The sequence below is a fragment of the Meleagris gallopavo genome, chromosome 2 (assembly GCF_000146605.3).
Source record: "Meleagris gallopavo isolate NT-WF06-2002-E0010 breed Aviagen turkey brand Nicholas breeding stock chromosome 2, Turkey_5.1, whole genome shotgun sequence".
In the NCBI taxonomy this organism is placed as follows: Eukaryota; Metazoa; Chordata; class Aves; order Galliformes; family Phasianidae; genus Meleagris; species Meleagris gallopavo.
This window is the reverse complement of record NC_015012.2, coordinates 63,135,334-63,158,128: the sequence shown is the minus strand read 5'-3', so window position 1 is coordinate 63,158,128 and position 22,795 is coordinate 63,135,334. Positions and strand designations below refer to the sequence as shown.

General features: G+C 39.5%; 1 protein-coding gene across 1 annotated transcript; it reads left to right on the top strand.

Annotated features, from left to right (window-relative positions):
* The first annotated feature begins 197 nt into the window (after positions 1 to 197).
* Positions 198 to 22,735, top strand: CEP57L1 (centrosomal protein 57 like 1). The gene is given in 12 exon segments (XM_010707476.3): positions 198 to 286; positions 12,223 to 12,367; positions 14,075 to 14,254; positions 14,836 to 14,957; positions 15,399 to 15,503; positions 15,806 to 15,883; positions 17,598 to 17,682; positions 17,685 to 17,695; positions 18,422 to 18,499; positions 18,604 to 18,824; positions 20,179 to 20,323; positions 22,409 to 22,735. Coding segments are annotated over 11 exon segments (1,392 nt in total). The 5' UTR covers positions 198 to 286; positions 12,223 to 12,225; the 3' UTR covers positions 22,634 to 22,735.
* Positions 22,736 to 22,795: the final 60 nt, after the last annotated feature.

Sequence of the window (22,795 nt, the reverse complement as noted above, 5' to 3'; positions counted from 1 at the left end):
GAGAACCCATCGCCCACGGGTGGCCCCGCCCCCGGACACGGGGAGGACGTGATGGACGTCCCTACCAGCCAATCGCCTTCCAGCGCTCCCAGCCGGCGGACCGAAGGGGGAGAGGAGCGGCAGAGCCAGCAGGGAGGGCTGGGATGCGTAGTCCGGCTGCGGGCCGGCCCCGCGGCGGTGTGCGGGACGGAACTACGCGTCCCAGGAGGTAACGCGGCGCCGGGTGGGGCGGGAGCGGCTGGGGTTGGATGGAGCCCGGCCCGCAGCGAGGCGTTGGTGAGAACGGGTAAGGGAGAAGTCACTGCCGAACAAGGGTCTTTTCTTGCCTTTGTTTTGGTTTATTTTTCCTGTCACCTCAGGTTTTTCAAAAAAGAAACTTGCCAACAGCCCGAAGTGAAATAATTAAAAGAGCTCTGGCGGTAGGATTTACTAAAGAAATGTGCGTTGGCAAACGTACGAAACGCTTATCAAATAGGCACCTCGGGAGGAGCCTTTGGTGTAGCCTGAGTGAGCGTATCAGCAGAAGGAGGAAAAACAGCCCTTGCAAATGAAGTACAGTGACCTTCTAAACTTGACTGTAAAATGAAAACAGTCCATGGGATATTCCCATCGAGCAGCCACTCCTCAGGGCTGTTATCCAGGCCCGGTGCCGGGTGGGCTCGTTCTGCTGATCCCTGGCATGCAGGCTCCTTCCTTCCTTTCTGCAGGAAACAAGCATTTTTAGGGAGATTTGAGTTCCATTTCAGCCAAGTCAGCTCCCTGCTCTGAGCCAGCCCCGCCATGGCGCTGGGGCTGATGGGGAGGGGGAACAGTGCAGGCCAGGGCAGGGCAAAGTCAACAAGGTGTGAGCTGTGTGACCTGGTACAGTTATTTCACACTTCTCACAATTCAAATCCCAAACTCAAAGCTGCAGTTGAGCACAGAATCAGCTACCTGCACAACACAGAGGGACTGAGGGATCCAGCCAGAGGTCCAGGAGCCACGCTTGGGCTGCTCACAGCTATCAGCTGCCAGCAGCTCCTTCACTGACAGTCTGGCTTCTTCAGCTGGCATTCCTTTCACCCTGGCACGACTTCTTCACAGCTTGCAAAAGGAGCATCATTCTGTCACTACCTCCAGCTCTCGAGGCAGACCAATCTCTCTTTTTCCTTTTCCTCCCACAAAAGTCTTCTACAGCGAGGCTGCTGCCATTCTCACAGTGTGTGCAGGCCTGGGCTGTGCCACACAGCTGCTTCCTCTAGGTCTTTGGCACTATGTGAACAAAATATCTACCAAAGTCATCACTACCTGTTATAAACACGAGTCTTTGCTTCTCTGAGCACTCAGGGCCTCCACCCATCATGACTGGTGGTTTCAAGTGCCTTTTAAGTTTTACTTTTTTTCTTTTTTTTTCTTTTTTTTAATTAGCTCCCACTTCGGCTTCCTGTCCTGTTCTGTTGCCACTCGTTATGGTCTCCCAGCTTTCCTGTGCACAGGCACGTCACGAATGCTTGCTTTATTTCCATCTAGATCTTGATCTGCAGAGGTTGGATATGTGTCATTTTTCCCATGGTAAGCTTGTACTTGCTAGATGTCTCAGACAATGCCTACATACATCAGAGATCAATAAGGCAAAATAAAATCAAAGCTGAAGCATTGCTGTCAGATGTTAGTACAGCTCATATTCCCACACTGAGTGCTAAGATTGATTGAAAGTCACTGCACTGCCTTTTATCTTTTAGAAGTTGTTTTTTCCACTGACTGCAAATGAACTCTGGCTACAGGAAACAGATTGTGAAACTGGCTCCAAGGCCTAAACTTCAAATTTCAGCTCTTTGTTTGATAGACTTTAATGTAGCGCTTTGGTAATGGAGATGAAGGTGGCTTTATTTTTTCCAGACCAAATCTCTGTGGTTTTCCGATACTGGGTCAAGCTTCTGTATTCACTGCAAGGCACTGTGGAAATCAAGGTCAAAGGCTATAAGCAGAATTAATCAGAGCCTGAAGTTAGGGGAGTGTGTTTGTTTGATTCGTGTGTTCGCTGGCTGAAGTTAATATGCTTGTTTTTGATCCCTAAAGAACGGATAAGAGAAAGGCAGAATTATGAAGGAAACAATCTGGCAACTCATCCAGAATTAGAGCATTTGAGTTTTTAAAATGATAAGCTGAAGTAAAATTTGTGGCTGCTTTAAATCTCGGTATTTCCTTCCTTGATTGTTTATCAACTTCCCTCTATTTTAATTACACACAGAATTCTATAAACAAAATATAATTCAAATCTTTTTCTAATTCTGCAGTTGGATATGCAAATCATATCCAACTGCAGAATTAGAAAAAGATCTGAATAATGTTTTGTTTGCTTTTTTCTTACCAGTTTCTGCATGTCACAAAATAGTAGCACTTTGCTGCAATGTCTGTTATTTCAAGTACTGCAGAAATAGTATTATTAACACAGTAAAACTTGTGCAACTCAGAGAGAACTGCTTTTTAAATTAGATTCCTTCAAATGCTTTCCTTTGCATCCATTTTCACTGAGGCTTATTTAATTCTGACTAGTAAATACTTAGTATGGGACCTCTCCGTTCTACAAGTCCTGTTTACTAGAGAGGCCCCAGAAGACCAGGGGGTACTCTGGCACTGTCTTTGAGGTGAGGCCCAAACTACATCCTGGCAAGCTGGCCTCACTGATGAAACAATGTATGATGTGGGAGAAAATGTGGGCTCATTCTATTTCTGAGCAGTGCTTGTAGATCTACAGTGTGTTCTGGCCCGATGTGCGTTGCGCTGGAACCAAATTCTGCCAGCCTGCACCTGCAGTGGTCAGCAGTACAGCAGGGGTGGAGAAGTGAGCCATCACTTCTTAGGAGTCCAAATCCTCTTGGTAGAAAGACTGTGCTGAAGCCTGTATTGCTTTGAAAAGAGTTTGGCTCTCGTTAACCAGAACTACAGACCATGCAAAGTCACGTTGTATTTTGTCAACTTGCTGACTGTTTGCCATGTAACCATATGAATGCAGCCTGAAAGACTGAGGGTTAGACTTCAGAACTAGAAATTCTGCTCCAACTAACTCCATTAGTCTGTTTCTGGATAGAAATATCCAGATTTGCACCAAGCTGCTTATCATGATACCTATCTGCTCTTTGTGCCCACTTGTGGTCTGGGTAGTAGGTAGAGCATCTCTGAGTGAGGTCCCACTGCAAAGTTCTCTGAGCCCAGCAGACTCCAGTAAGGTCAGGTTCTTTTGTCAATAGCCACTGCTGGTTTTGGTGCCCGTCTGCATTTGGCAGTGTGCTCGCCTTCAGTGTGACAACACAGTGATGAGAGAAGCAGCTTTCAGTTCAGTCAACACCTGGTAGCTCCCGGGAGAGTGTCCTAGGTACTCAGAAGGACAACAAGTGGAAGGGAAGTGTTCATCCCCTCATCACTTGAAATTGTGTCCCTGTCAGAGAAGATGGCAAGCATGTGGCACTGGTGTGGAAGAGAAGGAAGGGGGCATAGGGAGGGAATGTGGTGTAGCCATAGGTGCTGACCTAGGAGAGGAGATCCCTGGTGGTTGTTCCCAGGCCAGTTCTGTTGTTTTATCCAGGGACTGTTTACTATAAAAATGCAAAAATAAACCCAGGACTCTCTTCCAGTGGTTAAACTAGAGGAGAGAGACGCATCCTTGTTTTACTTTGTCTTTTGCGTCAGCTGCCTTCTCCTTGCCCTATACTCTTCTGTGCTTGTCTGAACAGGGTCATAACTTCAAACGAAAAGGTGGTGACTCCCTGCTTCCTTCCTGCTCTTCCTCTTCCTAGTCTACCATGGTGGTCAGGGATGCGATATGAATGCTTCCCAGGAAAGCCATTAAACTCCCACTTCCTGGCCAATGCTCTAACTGCTGGGTGACAGCATAGAGAAGTTGGACACTGCTTCCTCCAGCTATGCTTTAAAAGAAAATGAATGCTGCTTATTGGGAATTTTTTATTTGCTGACAGCCAAATAGGACTTTCAAACACCTTTGGGCTGTGCAGTTACACAGACTTTGGTATTTTCCAGTAATAACACAAAGAAAAATGCTCTGGCTAGCAGCCATTTGAAATGAAGACACAGACCAGAGAAGCTACAGGGACTCTTTATTCATTGTTTTAAAGAGCAGATTTTGGCACTCCCCACTAGAAGAGGGCTCCAAATTCTGAGTCCCAAGAGGAGAAAGGTGCCAAGCACCAGGGTGTGACTTCTCACACATCCACGTTCATAGCATTTCCCTGCAACAGCTCTTATGAGCTCCCCCGCTGAGTATACTGCTTGTTTTGGCCTTAAAACTGCACCTTCTTTACATGCAGGGAGTGTAAGCCAGTCATAAGCAAATACAGGATTCAGCCCTGAGGCTGAAAGACTAGCTATCCAATACATCAATCCTATATCAGTCCTATCCCTCTGTGATTTACTAAGGTCATGTAGAACACCAGGAATTTGTCATGTCCATAGAGATCCACAATTGCATTCTAAGTTGTGTTGCAGCCAGAAATTGCATCAGGTGAAAAGAAGGGAAATGTCTCTTAATTTATAGTCAGTTTAAGTTAGCTTTATATGTGCAACATTGTGCAGAATTTCGGAGCATCTTACTCAGATTTTTCCTGCATCAGTGAAGTGATGGAAGTTGAAAAATAGGGATTATGTGACACAAGTGTCCTGCTGGATGGCTTTGAACGTTGTAAGTTTTCCCAGACAACTCAGGACAGAAGTAGTTACGCACCATTTTTGCATTTCTGAGTACTTATTATGCCATTCTATATACAAACTCTATTTTACATTGATACTTAGGATATTATACCTACTCAGGATGCACAACGTGGATGTATTGGAGTTGCTATGCATATCCTAAGTCATGTAAGTAGGTAATGTCATTTAAAATTGATCTTAAGCATAATAGATCTCAGAAAGAAGGTTGAGGAGTTGTTCTTATACTCAAAACTGCTTGCTGTTTTTCTGCATCTTTGAAACAACTGTTGGTGACAAAAGATAACTTCGAGAATTATTTCTTGCCAGGAGGGAAACATACTTTCCTTGTTAATATGTTTATTTCTTTTTTTTTCTTTTCTTTTTTTTTTCATTCTTAGATTGCCTGCTGTACAAATGGAGAATAGAATTCTTGTTCCCTGCCAGGTACCCAGTTATCAGCAGGATATCACAGGAGTGTATGAAAAAAGTAGGGGTGGCATTATGTAAAAGGAGACAAATCCTATGAACAATTACTCTCTTTGTGTTTCTCAGCTCATCCCTGTCATGATGTTCTAGTTATCTGGCCAAAAATCTACCTCTTACCTCTTCTCCATACTAGGCTGAAGGATGAGTGGATGAAGATATTTTCCTGAAAAAACATATTGGTAAAAAAATAGTGGGGACACAATCAGCCTGTTTTATCTACCTAGAGGGCAAGTTGCAACATTCAGAAGCATCTTTCAATGATCCCATCAAATGTTTGAGATGTAAAAGGTGGAAATTATCACACAGTAAAAGGTTTTTCCTGTGAATGAGTCAGTATGAAGAGCAGCTATCCCCTGCCTTATTATATTTCTTCACTATAATTGTCATTTCAACCCACATATACATTTACCCCATCCTACCCCAATATGTCTCTCTTTTTTTTTCTAATCTCTAATAATTCTGCCTCTTCACTGATACATAGTCTTCTATACTGGAGACAGTTTCCCTTGAAAACCTTCCTCTTATGCAACAGCCAATTTTTCCTCTTTTGAATCAAGGGTAAATACACAGAGTCCATAATTTCCTCCTGCCTTCCTTTGTTCTCTGAAAAGCTGCTTTCAATCTGATGAGTAAAAAAGTGGATTTTGACAGGGTAAAGTGAAGTGACCAATCTTAGCAAACTATATATGGAAAACAGTATGTGGCATCAGCAGCAGAAAATAATAGTGGGTAGAAAAAATAATCTTTTGCATCTGTCGTGGACACTTTTGAGGAGAGCACCATCAATTTCTTCATCAGTCAAGTGTACTAAAAGCAAATACTATCTATTGGAAATGGATCCTAAGTATGAAAGGAAGAAACTAAATAGTTATTCTTATGTGGAAGAAAATGTCTTTTTAATTTTCTAAAATAAGCCAGAGTTTAAGGCTAGAAGGGGGGGTGGGAGAATAAGAAGTCCAAAGGGAGAATAGCAAGAACAAAGGTATAAAATGGTATAAATACAAGGAAAGAGAGGAAGTGAGGGAGAAAAAGCAACTGTAGCATGGGGGTGGATGAAAGGAGAAGATAACAGAAACCGAATTACTAGGGAATTGAGGAAGTGTACTAGTGACCATTGATAATATTCACTTTTGCGTTTGAAGTTTACTACAAAAAGGTTGTATTTAATTACTTTGGACTGATTAAAGGCATGGAAATGTAATTGCTTTGATAACACTCTGTTCCAGGCCAGATGTTTTCATGCTAACATATCAGCTGTTACTTGATAGGAACTTGCAGTCTTGTTCCTCTGAACGTTAAGTTCAGTTATCATCTGCACGTACAGATTAAAGCAGTTCACACTAGCTCTACTTTCCCACAAAGGTATGATATCATCATGTACATACGACCAAAGGCCCATTTTAATGAGGATTTGGGTCCCTGTACTGACTGAAGAAAACAGCAAAGCTCATTATGACATTATGACACAAAATTGTTTCACATACTCTCAGGTTAGAACCTTTGCCTTAAAAAAAGAAAATGTCTCAAAAAAGCTCTATTTTTTTCCTCATCTTGTTATTTATTTACTTATTGGCCCAAAGTACATTTTCTTTATTCCTCTTTTTCGTTCTCTTTTATCTTGAGCAAACAAGAACTGGAGAAATAGCAGTATGAATGTTTAGCAGGACTGACTCAATGGAATTGAGTCCCCTATGAAGACAGGCTGAGGGAGCTGGGCTTGTTCAGCCTGCAGAAAAGAAGGCTGCGGGGTGATCTCACTGCAGCCTTTCAGTACCTAAAGGGAGCCTACAGACAGGAGGGGAATCAACTCTTTGAAATGGTAGATAACTGCAGGACAAGGGGAAATGGTTTTAAGTTGAGAGAGGGGAGATTTAGGTTGGATGTCAGGGGGAAATTCTTTACAGAGGGAGTGGTGAGGTGCTGGCACAGGCTGCCCAGAGAGGTTGTGGATGCCCCATCCCTGGAGGTGTTCAAGGCCAGATTGGATGGGGCCTTGGGCAGCTTGGTCTAGTATTGAATGTGGAGGTTGGTGGCCCTGCCTGTGGCAGGGGGGTTGGAGATTCATGATCCTTGAGGTCCCTTCCAACCCTGGCCATTCTGTAATTCTGTGATTCTGTGAATTTTGTTCATTAAAGTAGTAGGTTTTACCATGCTTTACAGCACATAGTGTCATGAGAAAACACAATGCAATTTCTTTTCTTCTGAGACTAAATAAAGATACTGTGTGAAAGTTCTGCATGAGACTTGAAGTTCAGGAATGGATAGGTTTTGGTACAGAAATCTCAAAGAAGAAAGTAGGCCTTTATGTATCAAGTTCCAAGATTTTCCGTTTCTATCTCACAAACAAGAATACAGCGGCTCCCATGGATTTACCTGGGTCAGCTTTTCGAAAAAAATCACACACTGCCAACAGGTTCCTTAATTGTTCTAACAAATTTTAGTTGCTGGTTCTGAACTCATTTCAAGTGAGGCTTGAGTGAAGTTAAAGACAGGTTGAAATGCTTTATCGATTCAGTTAGCTTTTCTCTTCCTATTAGTTTTGCAGCTGTCACCACAGCATTTCTAGCTGGTTTCGATCAAAGCAGGCACATGAGTACCAGTTCCTTAGATACGGCCTGAACAAGGTCATGTGTTTCGAACTGATTAAAGTGGTTGTGTCAGGATGCTAGACACTGGGTGTTCCCAAAACAACAATGCAGTTTGCCTGCAACTTTATTTATTTATTTTGGTCAGTGGAAAAGCTGTTCTTTGTCTGTCAGGAATGAGGCTGAAAGAGCATTGCGACACAGCCAGTACAGCTGATAGAGTTTTTTTCCTGGTTCTTTTGAAAGCAAAAGGAGAAAAAAATACACTAATTTGAATTGTGTCATGACAATGGCGTCTAACATAACCTTTTGCCAGCAATACTTGGCTGAAACAGACAAGGCAGCAGCCAGCATTTGGGGATTTTCTTGGTATAGTCTGTGTTAGGGCAGTTTTTTAGCATTTCTCTTAGAATGTGTCAGGTAAACAGAGAATCATTCCTTAGTTCATCTAAGCCTTTGTTTTCCATTAAGGAAAAAGCATTATGAATTGTGCATGCCAGTAGGTTAGGTCAAAAGGTAGTTATCTTTGTATTTCTTTCCATATTTCTTCCATTTTTTTCCCCTCTTTGAATCTGTTCTGACAGCACCTCTTTTCCTTAGTTCTAAAAAGTTACTCTTGTTGCAATCTGAATAAGCCACGACCTCTTTGAGATAACAAGTGCTGGAGAACTTAGTGGCATCCCTTACATTGTCACATTATTCCTGCAGTGTATATCTTTTGGCAAAATGTTAGGCCAGCATTATTTCTTGGGCCTGTTACAATTCACTCCTAAAATGCTTTTTCGTGTGCTGCTCTGTGGCATGTGGCATAATTATGTATGTGGCAAAACATTCTTGGACTTCAGTAGAAATTTTTTAGAAAATAATTTAAAAGTTAAAGGGTGGAATGGAGAGGAGGAGAGAAGAAGAGTAAGGAAATCATAACTGGTCTTTCTGTAACATTTGGGATTTACTCAGTAAATCCCTGCTGTTCGCATACTTACTTGGGCAAGATTTAGCAGTTTAGCAGTAACTAAAATTCCAATTATTTATACAGCATCCTAATCCAGTACTCTGGGATTCAATGCAGGCCATATTCAGCAAAAATAAATATAGATAATGTAATGATAAATCACATTAGTGCTTGGATGACCATGAGAAAATGATCATCTGTTTGTAACAAACTCCAAGCTGTTTGCCCTCTTCTGGGGTATGAAAGTTGAAGGGAATAAGGGCATGATCGCCCTCCAGCAACCTTTACGCAAGCTCACAGCTGCCTGCCAGCTGACAGCTGACATCCAAATGTATTTTGGGTACTTAATTATTTTCTCATAAACTTCTTGTTCTAGTGAGCTGAAAATGTTCACTCTGTTTGCTGTCTCACTGGTGTAAATGACTTGGTTCTTTTCTTGGTCTATGTCCTCATCTGAGGCCTGAAGCATTGTAGATATTGCACCCGAGTAGAATGGGTATTATAATCTATATTTACCTCCTAAGATATTGAAGGGCTTGTCTACACTAGAGCACCTCTTCTGAAGCAGTTATGTTGGCAGAGCCTCGAGATGCTATAGCAACCATTCCCTCAAACTATTTTATCCTCTGCGTCTGAGAAGCTGTGGTGAAACAAAGCATCCATAACTGCGTCCACAGCAGGGGTTCTGCAAACATCACTGTCTCAGTTGTGCAGTGTTACCTTCCTTCACAGCCAGTCCCTGAGTCCCTGCTCTTACAAGTGGCCTGGGGAGCTCTCGCAGCCAGTGCTGCCCTAAGGTGCACATTACTCTCTGCTGCGCTGGTGAAATGGTGGATGTGCATGCTGAAGCCCACACAGGATTGGCTAGGTCACTATCACTGGGCTGCTAAGTTGGCCTCATCCCTTTCAATTTCCTCCTTCCTCACCTGCCAAACTAAAAGGTATTGTTTTCTTCCCTTTTTCCCAAATAGGTTCCCCCACCCTTGTGTTACTGGGCTTGACTAGAATTTCTCAAAGTTTCTGGTGCTTTATTCCCTCCTTCTCTTATTTGTTTTGTTTTGGATCACTGCCCTTCCTACAACCGCCTGCATACCCATCTCCTTAGAAACAGCAGAAGTTGTTTATGGGAAGGCAATAAGGAAACTAATTGATTTGTAGCAGCTGCAGACTTGCAAGAAAGCATGGTCCCTTTCAGGGAAGGATGGCAACTCATGAAGAAGCAAGCTTTCAGTTGTGCTGACTGCTGAAGGGTCAGATGGTATAGACAAAAGTGGTCTTCTTATGCTTCTGTTTCCAGATTGTGTTCCACTGTTAGCAACAACAGCAGGAAGTTTGTTGTGTGTGTGTACCCGCACATTTTTATGGACAATTTTTGTTAGTCTTTTTCATCACCAATGTGTAGGAATTGAGAAGCAATGGAAGGGTAAGTTTTGCTTATTCTGTACTCTGTGCCATTATAGGTACTTTGTGAAAAATCATGCTGGTACCCCACACTATGCCAGGCCAGTTTAACCCTTGGCCAACCGGGTGGGACCTCTTGCCTATGAAGGCAGAATGCCCCCAAGAGCCAGCTGCATGGGCTGGCTGCGAGCCACCCAGGGAACTTTCTGGAAAAGGTCAGTGGTGCATGGGTCGCTGCTAGGGTGGATAAGGGGTGCTGGGTGGACCACCCTGAAATGCAGGCTCTGCCTCAGGGGTGCTAGCATGCAAAAGCAGCAGAATCTGGGAGGCACGAAGTCAAGCAAGCCTTGGCAAAGAGATGCTGATATTAATGCTTCTGTGATGACAGCCTGGGGGAGAAGGAAAGTGTTTCCATGTACCTCTTGCATGTCTTAAAGAGGTGGTGTGGATGGATGTGAATTTTTTTTCTATTTTGTATGTATTCTGAAGCAGTACTGAAAGAGGTGTCAGTGGAAAACTGTTCCTTCATTGGAAACTTTCTTCCCTACCCTGCAGGAATGAATTTGCCTAGGGAGTGCTCTGTCATATCATCTGGTTTTTGTTAGGATTTCTTCCGTTACTAGATACCTTCTTTCTGTCACTTTTGGGGGATCAGCACCTATGAATATCTGTGCATGAGGAGGAAGTTCTCTCTTTGGAGCTCTCACAAGAAGCACGTCCTGGGGGGCAGATAGCATCACTGCTGCTCTGTCAGAAGAATTTGCCATGTTTTAAACTTGAGCGGTATCGTAGTTGTTGTATCACTGAACCTTTAGATAAGCTGCTTTTCCAGCAACTGAAGCTGTACACAATCTTCATTGTTTGGACAAAACAAATTTTAGATTTATCAAATGAGGTGTTTGGTTTGGTGCCTAGTTTGGTAGGTAGCCATGATGTGTTTAAAAGGCGCTGTAACTTCCTTCTCTTGACATTGTGTTTACACTTCCAACTACTTGCAAGACCTGGTAAGAGCTTTCAGAAGTGAATGACTCTGTACTTTAAATGTGTGAATTGATAGGACCTTTAGTAAAGGGTAACAAAGTTTGTACTTCAGTGAAAGCATTTGTGCAACATTGCAATTGGTTTCTGCCCTTCCTAAGTAGAATTAGTAGATGAGTAGAAGAGCAAAAAATACAAAAGAAAAGCTAATTTTTAAAGTATTATTAAGTCCAAACATATTAAAGATGTCTTTAAAACTAGTTTCTTTTCTACCTTTTCTCTTCAGATGACCTATAGCCTTTCTTTGTATGACCTATAGCCCATGCTTGGTTGTCAAGCATTCCCAATGTAAACAACAAAATGAGGCTTGAATGACTTGTCGTAGAGTACATATGGACTGATCTCAAAGGGTCTGCTTTCCTAGAGCCTATACTATACCAAGGCACTTTGTGCAAGTTTCCTTGTCCATGTCTTGAGTATCAAGGAAGACCACTGCTCGACAAAGCATGAAATGGCTTCAGATGTGCTTCTGATAAAATAAAGAATGTGAAAGGGTAGAGAGGAAGGGAATTAATGCATAAGTTTAATAATGGTGAGAATGCTCATGGTAGTCATGAGAAGGTCACGTGTTAACTATCCTTTTGTTATTTCAACGCTCTATGTCAAAAGCCATGTCTTTATTACATAATAAAGCCGTATGTTAAAAGAAACAATGAACTATGACACTATTACAGTGTACCAGAACAATAAGGAGGCTGTACAAACAAGCTGTAAAACTTGCAATGCTTGCTCTGCAGAGACCACTGAGAGGCATATGCTAACTTCTGTAAAAAAGATGCTATAAAAATGTTTTAATCTTTGGCTTTTAGAAGGTCACTATTAAGTTTAGAAAACACAGAGGAAAAATCTTAGAAAATTTTGGCTGTTTGAGTGTTTAGTGTTACTGAAGACATTGTTTTGGAATTGCATTAACATACACAATACCTCTGGGTATATGTGGCTTTTTAAATTATGATGTTATGCAAGTGATCTGGCTTTATATAAATACAGCCAGGGACTGTTCAGTGAGGTGCCTTGAAAACTGTTACATAGTTCATTAAAGAGCTAAAAAGTCATTATATAGCTCTCTTTTTGCAGGCTATGGATTCTGAATCAAAAGACAGCTTAGTAGGAAGCTTTCTTCAGCCTCCAGCTAAAATGATTCCTGCACCCTTTGTTTATGGAGAACCAAAGAAGTTGGCAGCTGCTGGTGACAATGGGCCTTCTATCTGCTATAACCAAGGTAAGCCAAAAAGTGGTCTTTTAAATTGTTCCTTGTGAAATCTCTTGAGCAAAGTCTCCATTTTGTTTTACCCAGTTCAATGACTTGCTGCAATTATCAGTTAGTAAGACAGGATGTATATGTGTCCAGAGGGAGTAGTCTCCCTGAAGTCGTACATCTGGAATGGAAACTGCTGCAAGTCTTCTGACATCCTTATAAACTTTGGCTTTGAAAATTGTTTAACTTAAAGATCGTCAGACTTCCTCTAAAAGCAAAGGAGAAGACTTCAAACTCAACAGAAGCTGTTCATGCTTTAAATGCAGCAAAAAAAAAAAAAAGAAAAAAAGAAGACATGACAGTACTCTGACTTGAAATTGGCTTTGTGCTGTTTTATTCAACTCTTCCTAGCTTTAAATCACTTCTAAGCTTTTTTGTGTGGTATGATGTGTTGGGAGAACTTGCGAATAAAACGGTAAGATAACTTTCTCAGGTAAGTTATCAGCATATTTGTCTATGTGAAACATGAATCCACTATGATTATCTTGTGCCTTAATCAGTGATTACTCTCTGGAGCTCACGGGACAAATGCTTGGTGGTTTAAGTTGTTCAGATTACTAAGCAAATCACAAGTTTACCATACTTGGATTTTATTTAATGTAAGACTTTGCAGTATTGCACAGACATAGTTAATGTGTATGTCATCCTTGTTCTTTATTTTGTGGCTTCCCCATATGAAGAATAGTTTATTACAGAATTCACATAATGTCGTATATAGTTTGGACTATTTGGATCAAGACGTTCAGCTCAATATTGTGCAGCTAAATGTTTAAACAAGGAAATGTTTGGTATCCTAACAGAAAGATGTGAGAAGTGGCCCCTTCTGCTCTCTGGGACCTGTTATTTATTTACTTATCTTAATTAGGCTATGTGAAGCTGCTTGGAGTTTTTATGGAGCTATCCAATATTTGCTTGGTATTCTTCTACCAAGAGAATTGGTATAATGAAAATGTCAAGGTTTATGGAATGTCCAACAGGAAGCTGAACTTGTTAGAGAATATGTCTTAAACTTATAGCTTCTTGGAGAGAGAGAGCTAGTCAGCTCTCCAAGGAAGTTATTTTCAGAATTTTAACTCTGGAATTGATTTGAGGCTAAAAGCAAAATCTCTGGTTTTTTTTTTTGTTGTTGTTCGTTTGTTTTATGTTAAATACAAGAAATGAGACGGATAAATCATTCACTTTTGAAACAATAATGTTTTTAAAATGCATCTTCTGTTAAAATGTTCCATTGCATCTAATTTCTTCCCCCCTGCCAGGAGTCTTTTTTTTTTTTTTCTTCCTAATCTGTCCACACCAGTTCCATTGCTCCAAAACTTGGATACCTAACTTAGATACCTGTGTTCCCTGCTCCTCTGTAGACAGATACTAACAGGTCTGAGTCCCATGTTTTGCTGTACTTGATTTGCCATGATTTCTTCATGCTTGCCAACGTTTTGACTGAAAATAGCTTAATAGCTTTGCTATTCTGTTCTTTATTCTCCACCTATGCAGTAATACTTTCTCCTAGGTACATTCTGAGTGTGTAATTGTATGGTTGGAGAACGTCATTCCTTTTAGACCTGATCCTAGAAGGAAAAGCTAGGTAGTAGATTTCCATTTGAAGCATTTTATGAAAATAGCATGAGGAACTGTGTTACAAGAGCTCAGTGTAACTGATGCTTTATTTTCTAGCTGTGGTGGCAGCCCTGAGAACTCTACAACAAAAGATCCACCGTCTAGAGCTGGAGAGGTCACATGCTGAGGAGAATCTGTGCAGCCTTTCTGTAGCAGCTGCTCAGTATAAGAAGGCCTTAGAGCACGAGTCCTTCAAAAATGATACAGCACATCACAAACTGATGCAACAGAGGAAAGGTATTTCTCCGAGTGATAAGGTGTAGCCACACCAACTCAAAGACTGCATAATCCAGGGAGTGTTTGTTTTGACAAATAGCTAATTAATGTAATGCAACCTGCTTTTTTTTTTTTTTTTGCTTCAGAGCTGTGGAGGAACAGAAGTCTGATAATTGTGGATAAAGTGTAGATCTTTTTTATTTTTTTCCACATTTTAACCAGATATTGTATAATTCATGACTGTTTTAAAGATAAACAGATTTCAGGTGGTGTGTTTAACTCCTCCAATAAGCTAGCATCTGCTTACTTGTATAACACTGCTAACTTGAGAAAAGTAAGTAGAAGGGAATAAACTAGACTTTGCTGATACTAATCAAAGTAACAGCAGAGCTCACACCTTTGGAATTCATATTAGAGACTGTCTCTGGAAAAGCACCTTCATTCTCTTGCCATACACAACATACATTTAACCACATGACTTGTTCAGACTAGCAAAACTTTTCTTGTCTCTTTTGAAGACAGAGAATTCCTTAGAGAGATGACAAACTAGTTAAACTTATAACTCCCATTGCTGTACTGAGTATCTTTGCTTCTCTTTGTAGATTTAAGTGTGCAGTTAAATGCAGCACAGTCTCGCTGCTCCCTGCTGGAGAAACAGCTGGATTACATGAGGAAAATGGTTGAGAGTGCAGTACTGGAAAATAAAATGATTTTAGAACAACAGGTGAAGCCCTTTAACATACTAACAAAGCAGTAATGTAGTTAAAAATATAAAAAATTATTCCTCATTTTTCCTCAGCTCTGTGTAGTGTGACAGATAGCAAACAGAAGCAATTTTCTATCTGGCTGGTTGTTGACAACCATTCAATGCATTGTATGAAAAGATTCCCTAGATATCACTCCAAATGAGTAAAACCATGCTAATACTTGCACATTTGATAGACAAAAAGACTGCTGGAAATGTAAGTCTTCTTTGTCTGCCTGGTATTTTTCATCACTTTGCAATTTAAAAAATATGAAATTTAAATTAGTTAAACACCTTTACTGTAGTGTGTGAGTTTTCGTTTTTTTGTTTGTTTTTGGTATGGTTTTTTTTTTTCAGTCTGAAATAATTTTAGTCAATTGCCAGCTTTATTCTGGCTTATGTTTTCTGATCCATCTTCAGAAAGAGAAAAATCAGAACCAGATGGAACTGCATGCAAAACTTGAAAAACTTGAAGTGCTAGAAAAAGAGTGTCTTCAACTTAATGCTACTCAGAGAATTGTAGAGGTAAGTAAACATGGAATTAGTCTGAAAGTCATTCATTTGATATGAGTTATGTGGCATACTGTCAATAGTGCAAACCTTTGCAAAAGTTTTCTCTGCTAAAACTGAGATCATCAAATATACCTGAGTGAATGCTTGGCTTCCTTGGCTTCATTTACATAAGTTGCTTTTTTTCTTTCCATTCTGGGCCTTAAAAATTCCATCAGTGCTATTTTATCCCAGATTACAATTACAAAGTACTACAGGTTTCTGAATTCAGTGTGACAAACTGAAGTGTGACTAAGCTTTCTTGCTTTCAAATTCAGGACAAAATCAAACATTTAGAAGAAAAGCTTTGTAAAGAAGAGCATCAGTGCAAGCTAATACAAGACAAAGCTGCTCAGGTAGACTGAAACAGTTTTATTTGATCTCATTTTTTGTTACTGAAAGAAGCTATTCTCCCTGTCCAAGATACCTTTTTAATAACATTTAAATTCTACATACATACAGGTTTAAATCCTAGAGTACTGACTCCTGGAAAACTCCTGGATACTAACTAGACTGGTCATAAATTACATGAGGGAAAATTTGACACGTTGTGTTTCTTGATCAGGAAAGATTCTGCTTGGCTTTGTGTGAATGAGAATTCATCAGCCTTAAGGCTGCAATCAGTGATCTAGGTAGACAATTTCTAGAGAAGCTGCAACTGAATCAGATAATCTCATTTTAAGGTAACTAAAAGATAGTCATGTAAGAACCCTCAAGTAAGGTTGGTCGTTCTCTTTGTATTCCTTTTTGTTAAGATTTGTTGAAATTGAATGAAATGAATGTAATGTTGAAAAAGTCTTTAATAGTGATACATTGTTTATTAAGGGAGAGTTTGTATAATTAGTTGTTCTGTGAAATCACAGTCAGTTTGTTGGGCCATCACCCATTTCAGAGAGGAATATTTGCCAAAGTGAGCAAAATCAAAGAAACAAAGGAGCAAAGTAGATTCAAGTATTCTAAACCTTCATTGAGAGGTAGCAACCGTTTTGAAAGAGTTGTTTGTGGTGGCATTCCCCAGAGTGGAGGGTGTAGAGCTGATGAAGAATTTTGGAACAATGCAGCCATAAGTGAAGCTGAAAGCTTAAATTAATTAATAATTAGAGGTAGTTTTATATCTCTTTCAAGTTCAGTTGGCTTTCATCAGTCTGGGAACCTTGCAGTAGGTAGCCCAGATATCGGATCACCTCCAGAATACAGCAGAATGGCACAGTTGAAAACCTGCAATACTGGGGGAGTTTCTTAAACTGCTGCTTCTGCTGAAGAGCAGAAAGCCAGCTATGAAGACTTTGTATTCTGAGTAACATTAAGAATAACTCTCCCAGAGCAAATAATCTGACCTTAGCAGTAGTATAAACGTTTGCTCAAGAAGGGAGTTTAGCACAATGCATTGGGTGTTGAACTACTGTTTGTCCCACCTTGATTCACTGTAGATCAGTTTAGGTCTGTTGGATCTGAGTTTGGAAACACAGGGTGTGGCAAAGCTGATTCAGCTTCCTTTTGATGACAGAATAATCAGAGTAATTTCAGTGCAGTGATGAACTTCCAGCATTGTTTAGGCGGAACTGCTGCGCATGCCAAAACAAATTTCTTGTCCTTTTGGATTGGGAATGGCTATTATCCTGTTTATCATGGGCCTTTATATCAACTTTGAACTTCAGAGTAACGTGTGGATTGTCCAGCAGGCTTGACCTCTATGTTACACAGGTGGATTCAGTTCTTTCTGTCTCCAGACTGTAAGATCCCAGTGTTCACATTCTTTGGATTTTATGATCAGATCCTTCACAAGCAGCAGGATTGTTTTATTTCAGTTACTGGGTGTCATAGTGGAAAAGCACCTACTGCAGCTGGATGTGAAAATGGAAACTTGTTAGACAGAGTTATATCTGATGCCATACCATCCCAGTAACCTGTTCAGTTTTTAAGCATAGGTTATGCCTTCCAAACAGAATAGTTAATAGTGCCCTTAAATGGCTCTCATTCATGTGTGAAAGAAAGAATTAATTAGACTGTGTGATTTCAGACTTCTAATGTTGTATTAAATACATGCTTTCTTTTTGTTTATGCACACAGCTTCAGACAGAATTTGAGATAAACAGAATTTTGATGTCTTTGGATTCATCTGAAAGTGAACTTAAAAAGAGAAGCAAGAAAAAAAAAGCCCTAAGAAGGTTGTTACCTTTCATTATCACAGTTTTGCTGATAGCATCTGACTCACACAGAGATTGGAATTTGTGAAAAATGGTGATGTAAGAGCCACTTGATTTGTCTGCTGCACTTTATTCAGTTTCCAAAGTGAATAACAGTGCCCAATTTTTGTCTTTTTTTCTTTTTCTTTTTAATTTTTTTTTTGCTTTTGGTAACTAAAACTGGGACAGAGCTGACAGCACCTCACTGGAAAATGTTCCTGTACTACCATGACAACAACCTTTGTTACAGTTTTTCTGCCCTCCTCTATGTCCTGCCTTATCTGCTTTTTAGTTTATCTGGCAAAATTAGCTTCCAAAGTAATTTTAAAGTAGGCCATCCTAAGATGGCACGTTTTAGAGGAATTGTTGAAATCAAGAGGATTTTGCAACAAATGCTACAGGTCAGCCAAAATTTTGCAACTCTGGTTTTGCTTAAGTAAGCAAAGCTCAGTTATTTTAATGTCTGTCTAATTGCCAACGTATCTGCTAAGTGAATCTGGAAGATAATTTACTTATCTCAGCTGTTACTGCTTGAAAATCTTATTCCTTCTATGTACAGTAGGGAAATGTTTTTAAAAAAACATGAGGGAAGCTGAGCTGATGCACTTCACAGCTTCTTTATTTGAATTTTTGTTATTCTACAAAACAAAAAAAGATTGCATGTTGGTTCAGCACACTGAAATTTCTTCTCTTTCTGTTTTATGGCAGAAAAATCCTACAATGAAGGAAATTCATCTTCCACAATTTCACGTACAGGCAGGTGTGCTACCTTTTGTGGTTGGGAAGGTGAGTGAAACAAAAAATTCTCGCTAAATTGGCATCTACCATTTCAGTTTCTTTGCTGTAATTGTTAAACATGTTTGTAGGCAACTTACTCATTCTTCTTTAAGTCTGTCAGCTCCAGCCATTCTCTTTGTGCAAATGTACAAAGTGTGCTGCATATTATGAAGCATCGCAATCCACATATCTCATCACAAAGACAAATTCAAAATAGATCTGGAATTTCAGGACAAACAACTCTTTCAAAATCTGTATCCTCATCATCTACTGTCACCAGAAGACTTTCTGACCTTCTGTTGGGAATACAAGATGAGCTGAGCCAAATGAGCGTGTGAGTAGTCATCCTCTGTATTATGAGTAAAAATGACTTCAGCAATAGCCCTGTGAAGCTATGGGTGTACTTACTATATTCAAACATACCAAATGTAGGACTACATGTGAGAATTTCCTGAGCATGCATAGCTGGTAGGATTTTTCTCATCCAAAAACTTATTTTTGTCCTGATGTTTAACTGATCTTGTAAGTGAGCAAAATACTCTTTAGTTGGGTTTGTTTTCCTGTGCTTATCTGCTACTGAAGTAACAAAGACAGCAAATAAAAAAATCTTCCAGGCCTGGGATTTTTAGAAATTTGAAATATACTCTGAGATCTATAAAGTGTACCAAGAATGTTCTTCCTATACAATACTTTAAGAGGGTTGTGAAACATACTTTCCTGCCAGAAAATGAGCAGAGTGTGGGAAAAGCCAATGCTCTACATGGAACTGTATGTATCTTTCTTGCCATACAAATAAATGTGAAAGACAAGTTGTGTTTTTAGGCATCTTTATTTAAACACACGCTTGTAGAATTGTGGGCTAAAGCTATGCAGCTGGTCACAGTAGACGTCAACATGATGAGCTGTGGTTTGAACAGAGGAGGACATGTTGATTAAACCAGTTTGGATGTTGACACTGGTTTGAAACATTTGATGTGGCAACATTTAAACTGGCAACCGATCTCTTCTTCAAAAAATAATGGTTGGTTTAATCATAGCAGTTCAAGGACAGGAATATTTTTCTTTGCAGCAACAACTAGTTGTCCGTGTTAAAGTGTCAAGAACCAACAGTTAGTCAGAAGTTAGAAAAAAAGCTTTGAGCTGTGGAAAAAGATTACCTAACAGAGCCTATGCTTTCAATTTGTTCAAATGTCCAGGTATCAAGCGAGTCTAAAGCATTCATTTTAATTAAGCTGATTAATGTAATTAAGCAACACAATTTGCTGCTGATCTTTTTGAGGAGAATATTTCAATTTGAATAGGCAGGAAAACTAACTTGAATTACTAATTTAAAAAACACTTTTCTGTATTACAGTAAGCTTTCAAAGTCTGCACTAAATTGGGCAAGAATTTCATAGCTGCTGTTGTCCTCTGTTTACTTTCCAAATTCTCATCAGCTACAAATCTGAAATGAGAATCAGAGACCCTGGGAGAAAACAAACAAACAAACAAAAACAAAAACAAAAAACCACCCTCTTTTCTAGAGTGAATATATTCCAGATGAATGTGTATTGCGTAAGGGAGTAAATGCAAAATTGCTGTACTCCAGACAGAACTGCTGGCAATTTGTGCAATACATTGAAACTACTGGAGGAAATCCTAGAGGCTATATCATGAATACTTAACTGTGCCATTTTTTGTTTTAACAGTGAACATCAAGTACTTCTGAAGGAGATCCAGGAGACTCAGGACTCCAAAATTCGTGAAGATCTAGAACAGAGGCTGAATTTCCTTGTAAAACAAATGAACAGCAAAGGAGAACAAATATCTAAGTTGAAAAAACACGAGAAAAGCGTAAGAAAAAAATGTAAACTGTCCAGCTAGCAACACTCTAATTAAATGGCTCTACCTCTTGTTGTCAGTAACTAGAATGCCACCAGAATACTTAAGCAGGATGTTTCAGTATGGGTGATTAAAGTTAGGTTGCTAACTCAGTGTTCTTGTATCTGCAATTCTTCCTTTAGATCATAAAATGGTGCTTAGGGCTGGCAACTAGATATGTAGACCAGCGAGAAAACTTCCTGTCCTGTGGCAGTTCTGCGGTATAGAGCAGATTTGCTCAGTCTGTCACTTTCATTCCCTGTATTAAGACAGGCTGTTGAGATTTCATTCCTTTGTGCCCTCTCTATCTGGGGAATTAGAAAATAGAAGCTATAATTCCTGTACAGACGGCTTGAATGTCTTGTATTTTACTGAAATATTGAAGTTTGTTACTAACCAAATAGTTTACTGACTGCAACTTCTCTCAAAAATCGTAGCCAGACAAGCCTTTTAGTTTTTTTTAACCCTTAATCTATACGCATTCTGTCAGCATTTTCTGTAGAGATATAAACAACTACTACATGTCCATAGAAAAATCACACTTCTATAGATGAGCTGCTCAGCCTGCTTGTAGCAGTTTGCTTTGGAACAAAATAAAAAAGGCAATTCTGTCAGATATTTTTCTGTTCTTTCATCTTATTTTGTAGGATAAATAGGCTCCCATAAGAGCTTTACTTATACAGGAAACAAAACAGAACTCAGTGTGAGACCTTGTGGAAGAGGAAAATATTAAATTTAAATGCAACCAACTTCATTCATATTCTTTGATAGATTTTACTCACTTAAACTTTTAATTATCCCATATACTTACAAAGACACTTATATCAAACTCTTGTCAGAGTTGCAGTTAAGGAAAGTGGACTGTTGAGTCCTTGCTGACTCTCTTGGCAATGTCTACTGATGTATGGATAAACATCTAACGTTCGTGAGAAGCCAGCACTTATGTTGTTACTTTTTGCCTTAGAATCTTGGTAACATTATGAACCTCAGAAAATGGAGAACAGCACCTTTAGTTCTTCATTTTGCATATCTTTATGGCTACAATCTGCCTTCATTTGGGGATGATGGGAAGAAGAATGGCACATTTGATGTGGTGCAACCCTGTTGTCCTTCTTGAGTGTTTGAGAGTGTAGATCTTTTGCTGGCAAGTTGTCTGTGCTGTGGCACAGCCTTATCAGAGCACATGCCTTACAGTCATTATGTAAATAGCACATTCTTCATGCTTGTCTGTTTGATTATCATCCATCGTACCCTGGTTATCAATACAGGCCACTCCGGTAACCTTTGATATCTATTGTTTTTTGGGTTTTTTTTTTTGGTGCTTTCATGGACAGAATTTCACACAGATCAATCTTAATATTTCTGGTACATATTTCTGCATTTAGAACCAGTCATGTTAAAAATACTGTAGTCATCTCCGTGTTTCCCACTTAAAAATATACTTCAGAATGCAATTAAAATTAATTTTTTTAGAAATGGGTAAATAACCCAAATTGGCGTATGGAATGTTTCCAGCTTAATTTTATCTTAAGGAGAGATATTTTCATGCCAAATGCAAGTCAAGGCTTTATATTTGACAACTAAAAAATATTCTGTAGCAATCAACCATATTTATTATGTTTCTTGACTTTTTTTGTGAGGCTTCAAAGTAAGCTATCAGATATGGTGATTCATAATAAGCTGTATAGGTTTTTTATAGCTTCTTTGTTGTTGTTACATTGGTACAGTCTGAAATGGGAGAAGACCATTGTAAATATAAATCGGTTACAGGTGATGTTCAGGCTCTTTCAAGCAAGCATTTTTACTTCACAGAGTAACAGGGTTCAGCAGTCTTTTGAGTGTGGATGAGGTCAGTTTTCTATAATGTTTTCTGTGTGGGCAAAATCAGTTTTCTGTGAAACTTCTAGTTTCACTAAGACAACTATATGCAAGATTAGTAGGTTTTAATGATTTTTAAAAGTCCTTTGGATGTTTTCAGTTTGGAATTTGGTAGAAATTTGGTAAGCAGTAAGCAGTAGCAAAGTGGGTGATGTTCTAATTAGTAATTTTTCTTTGTAGGTGCAGAAATTAAAGCGAAAGACTCAGAAATTGAAGAAAGAGGCAGCTCATGTCAAACCAAAAAAAGATAACCAAAAGGAAGCAAAGCAGATTTTGGGCACTGTAAGGGAAAGTATGTCCAAATCTCATGCTGGGCAGAAAAGCAGAAGCTCCCTTCAGCTGCTAAAGAATGTACAGAAGCTTCAGTCAACACTGAAAAAAGACGACATTATGTGGGAACAATAATTCTCAAATTAAAGTTTTTGAACTTGTCTGACAGCTAGTAAATTTTGAATTTCACAGAGTAGCTTTTAAAAATAAAATAAATTTAGCATTTCTCATTCTAAACTGTCTAAGGTCAGTTTGTTCACCTCTGTTAACTTTCATGTAGCATAGCTATAATTCCAG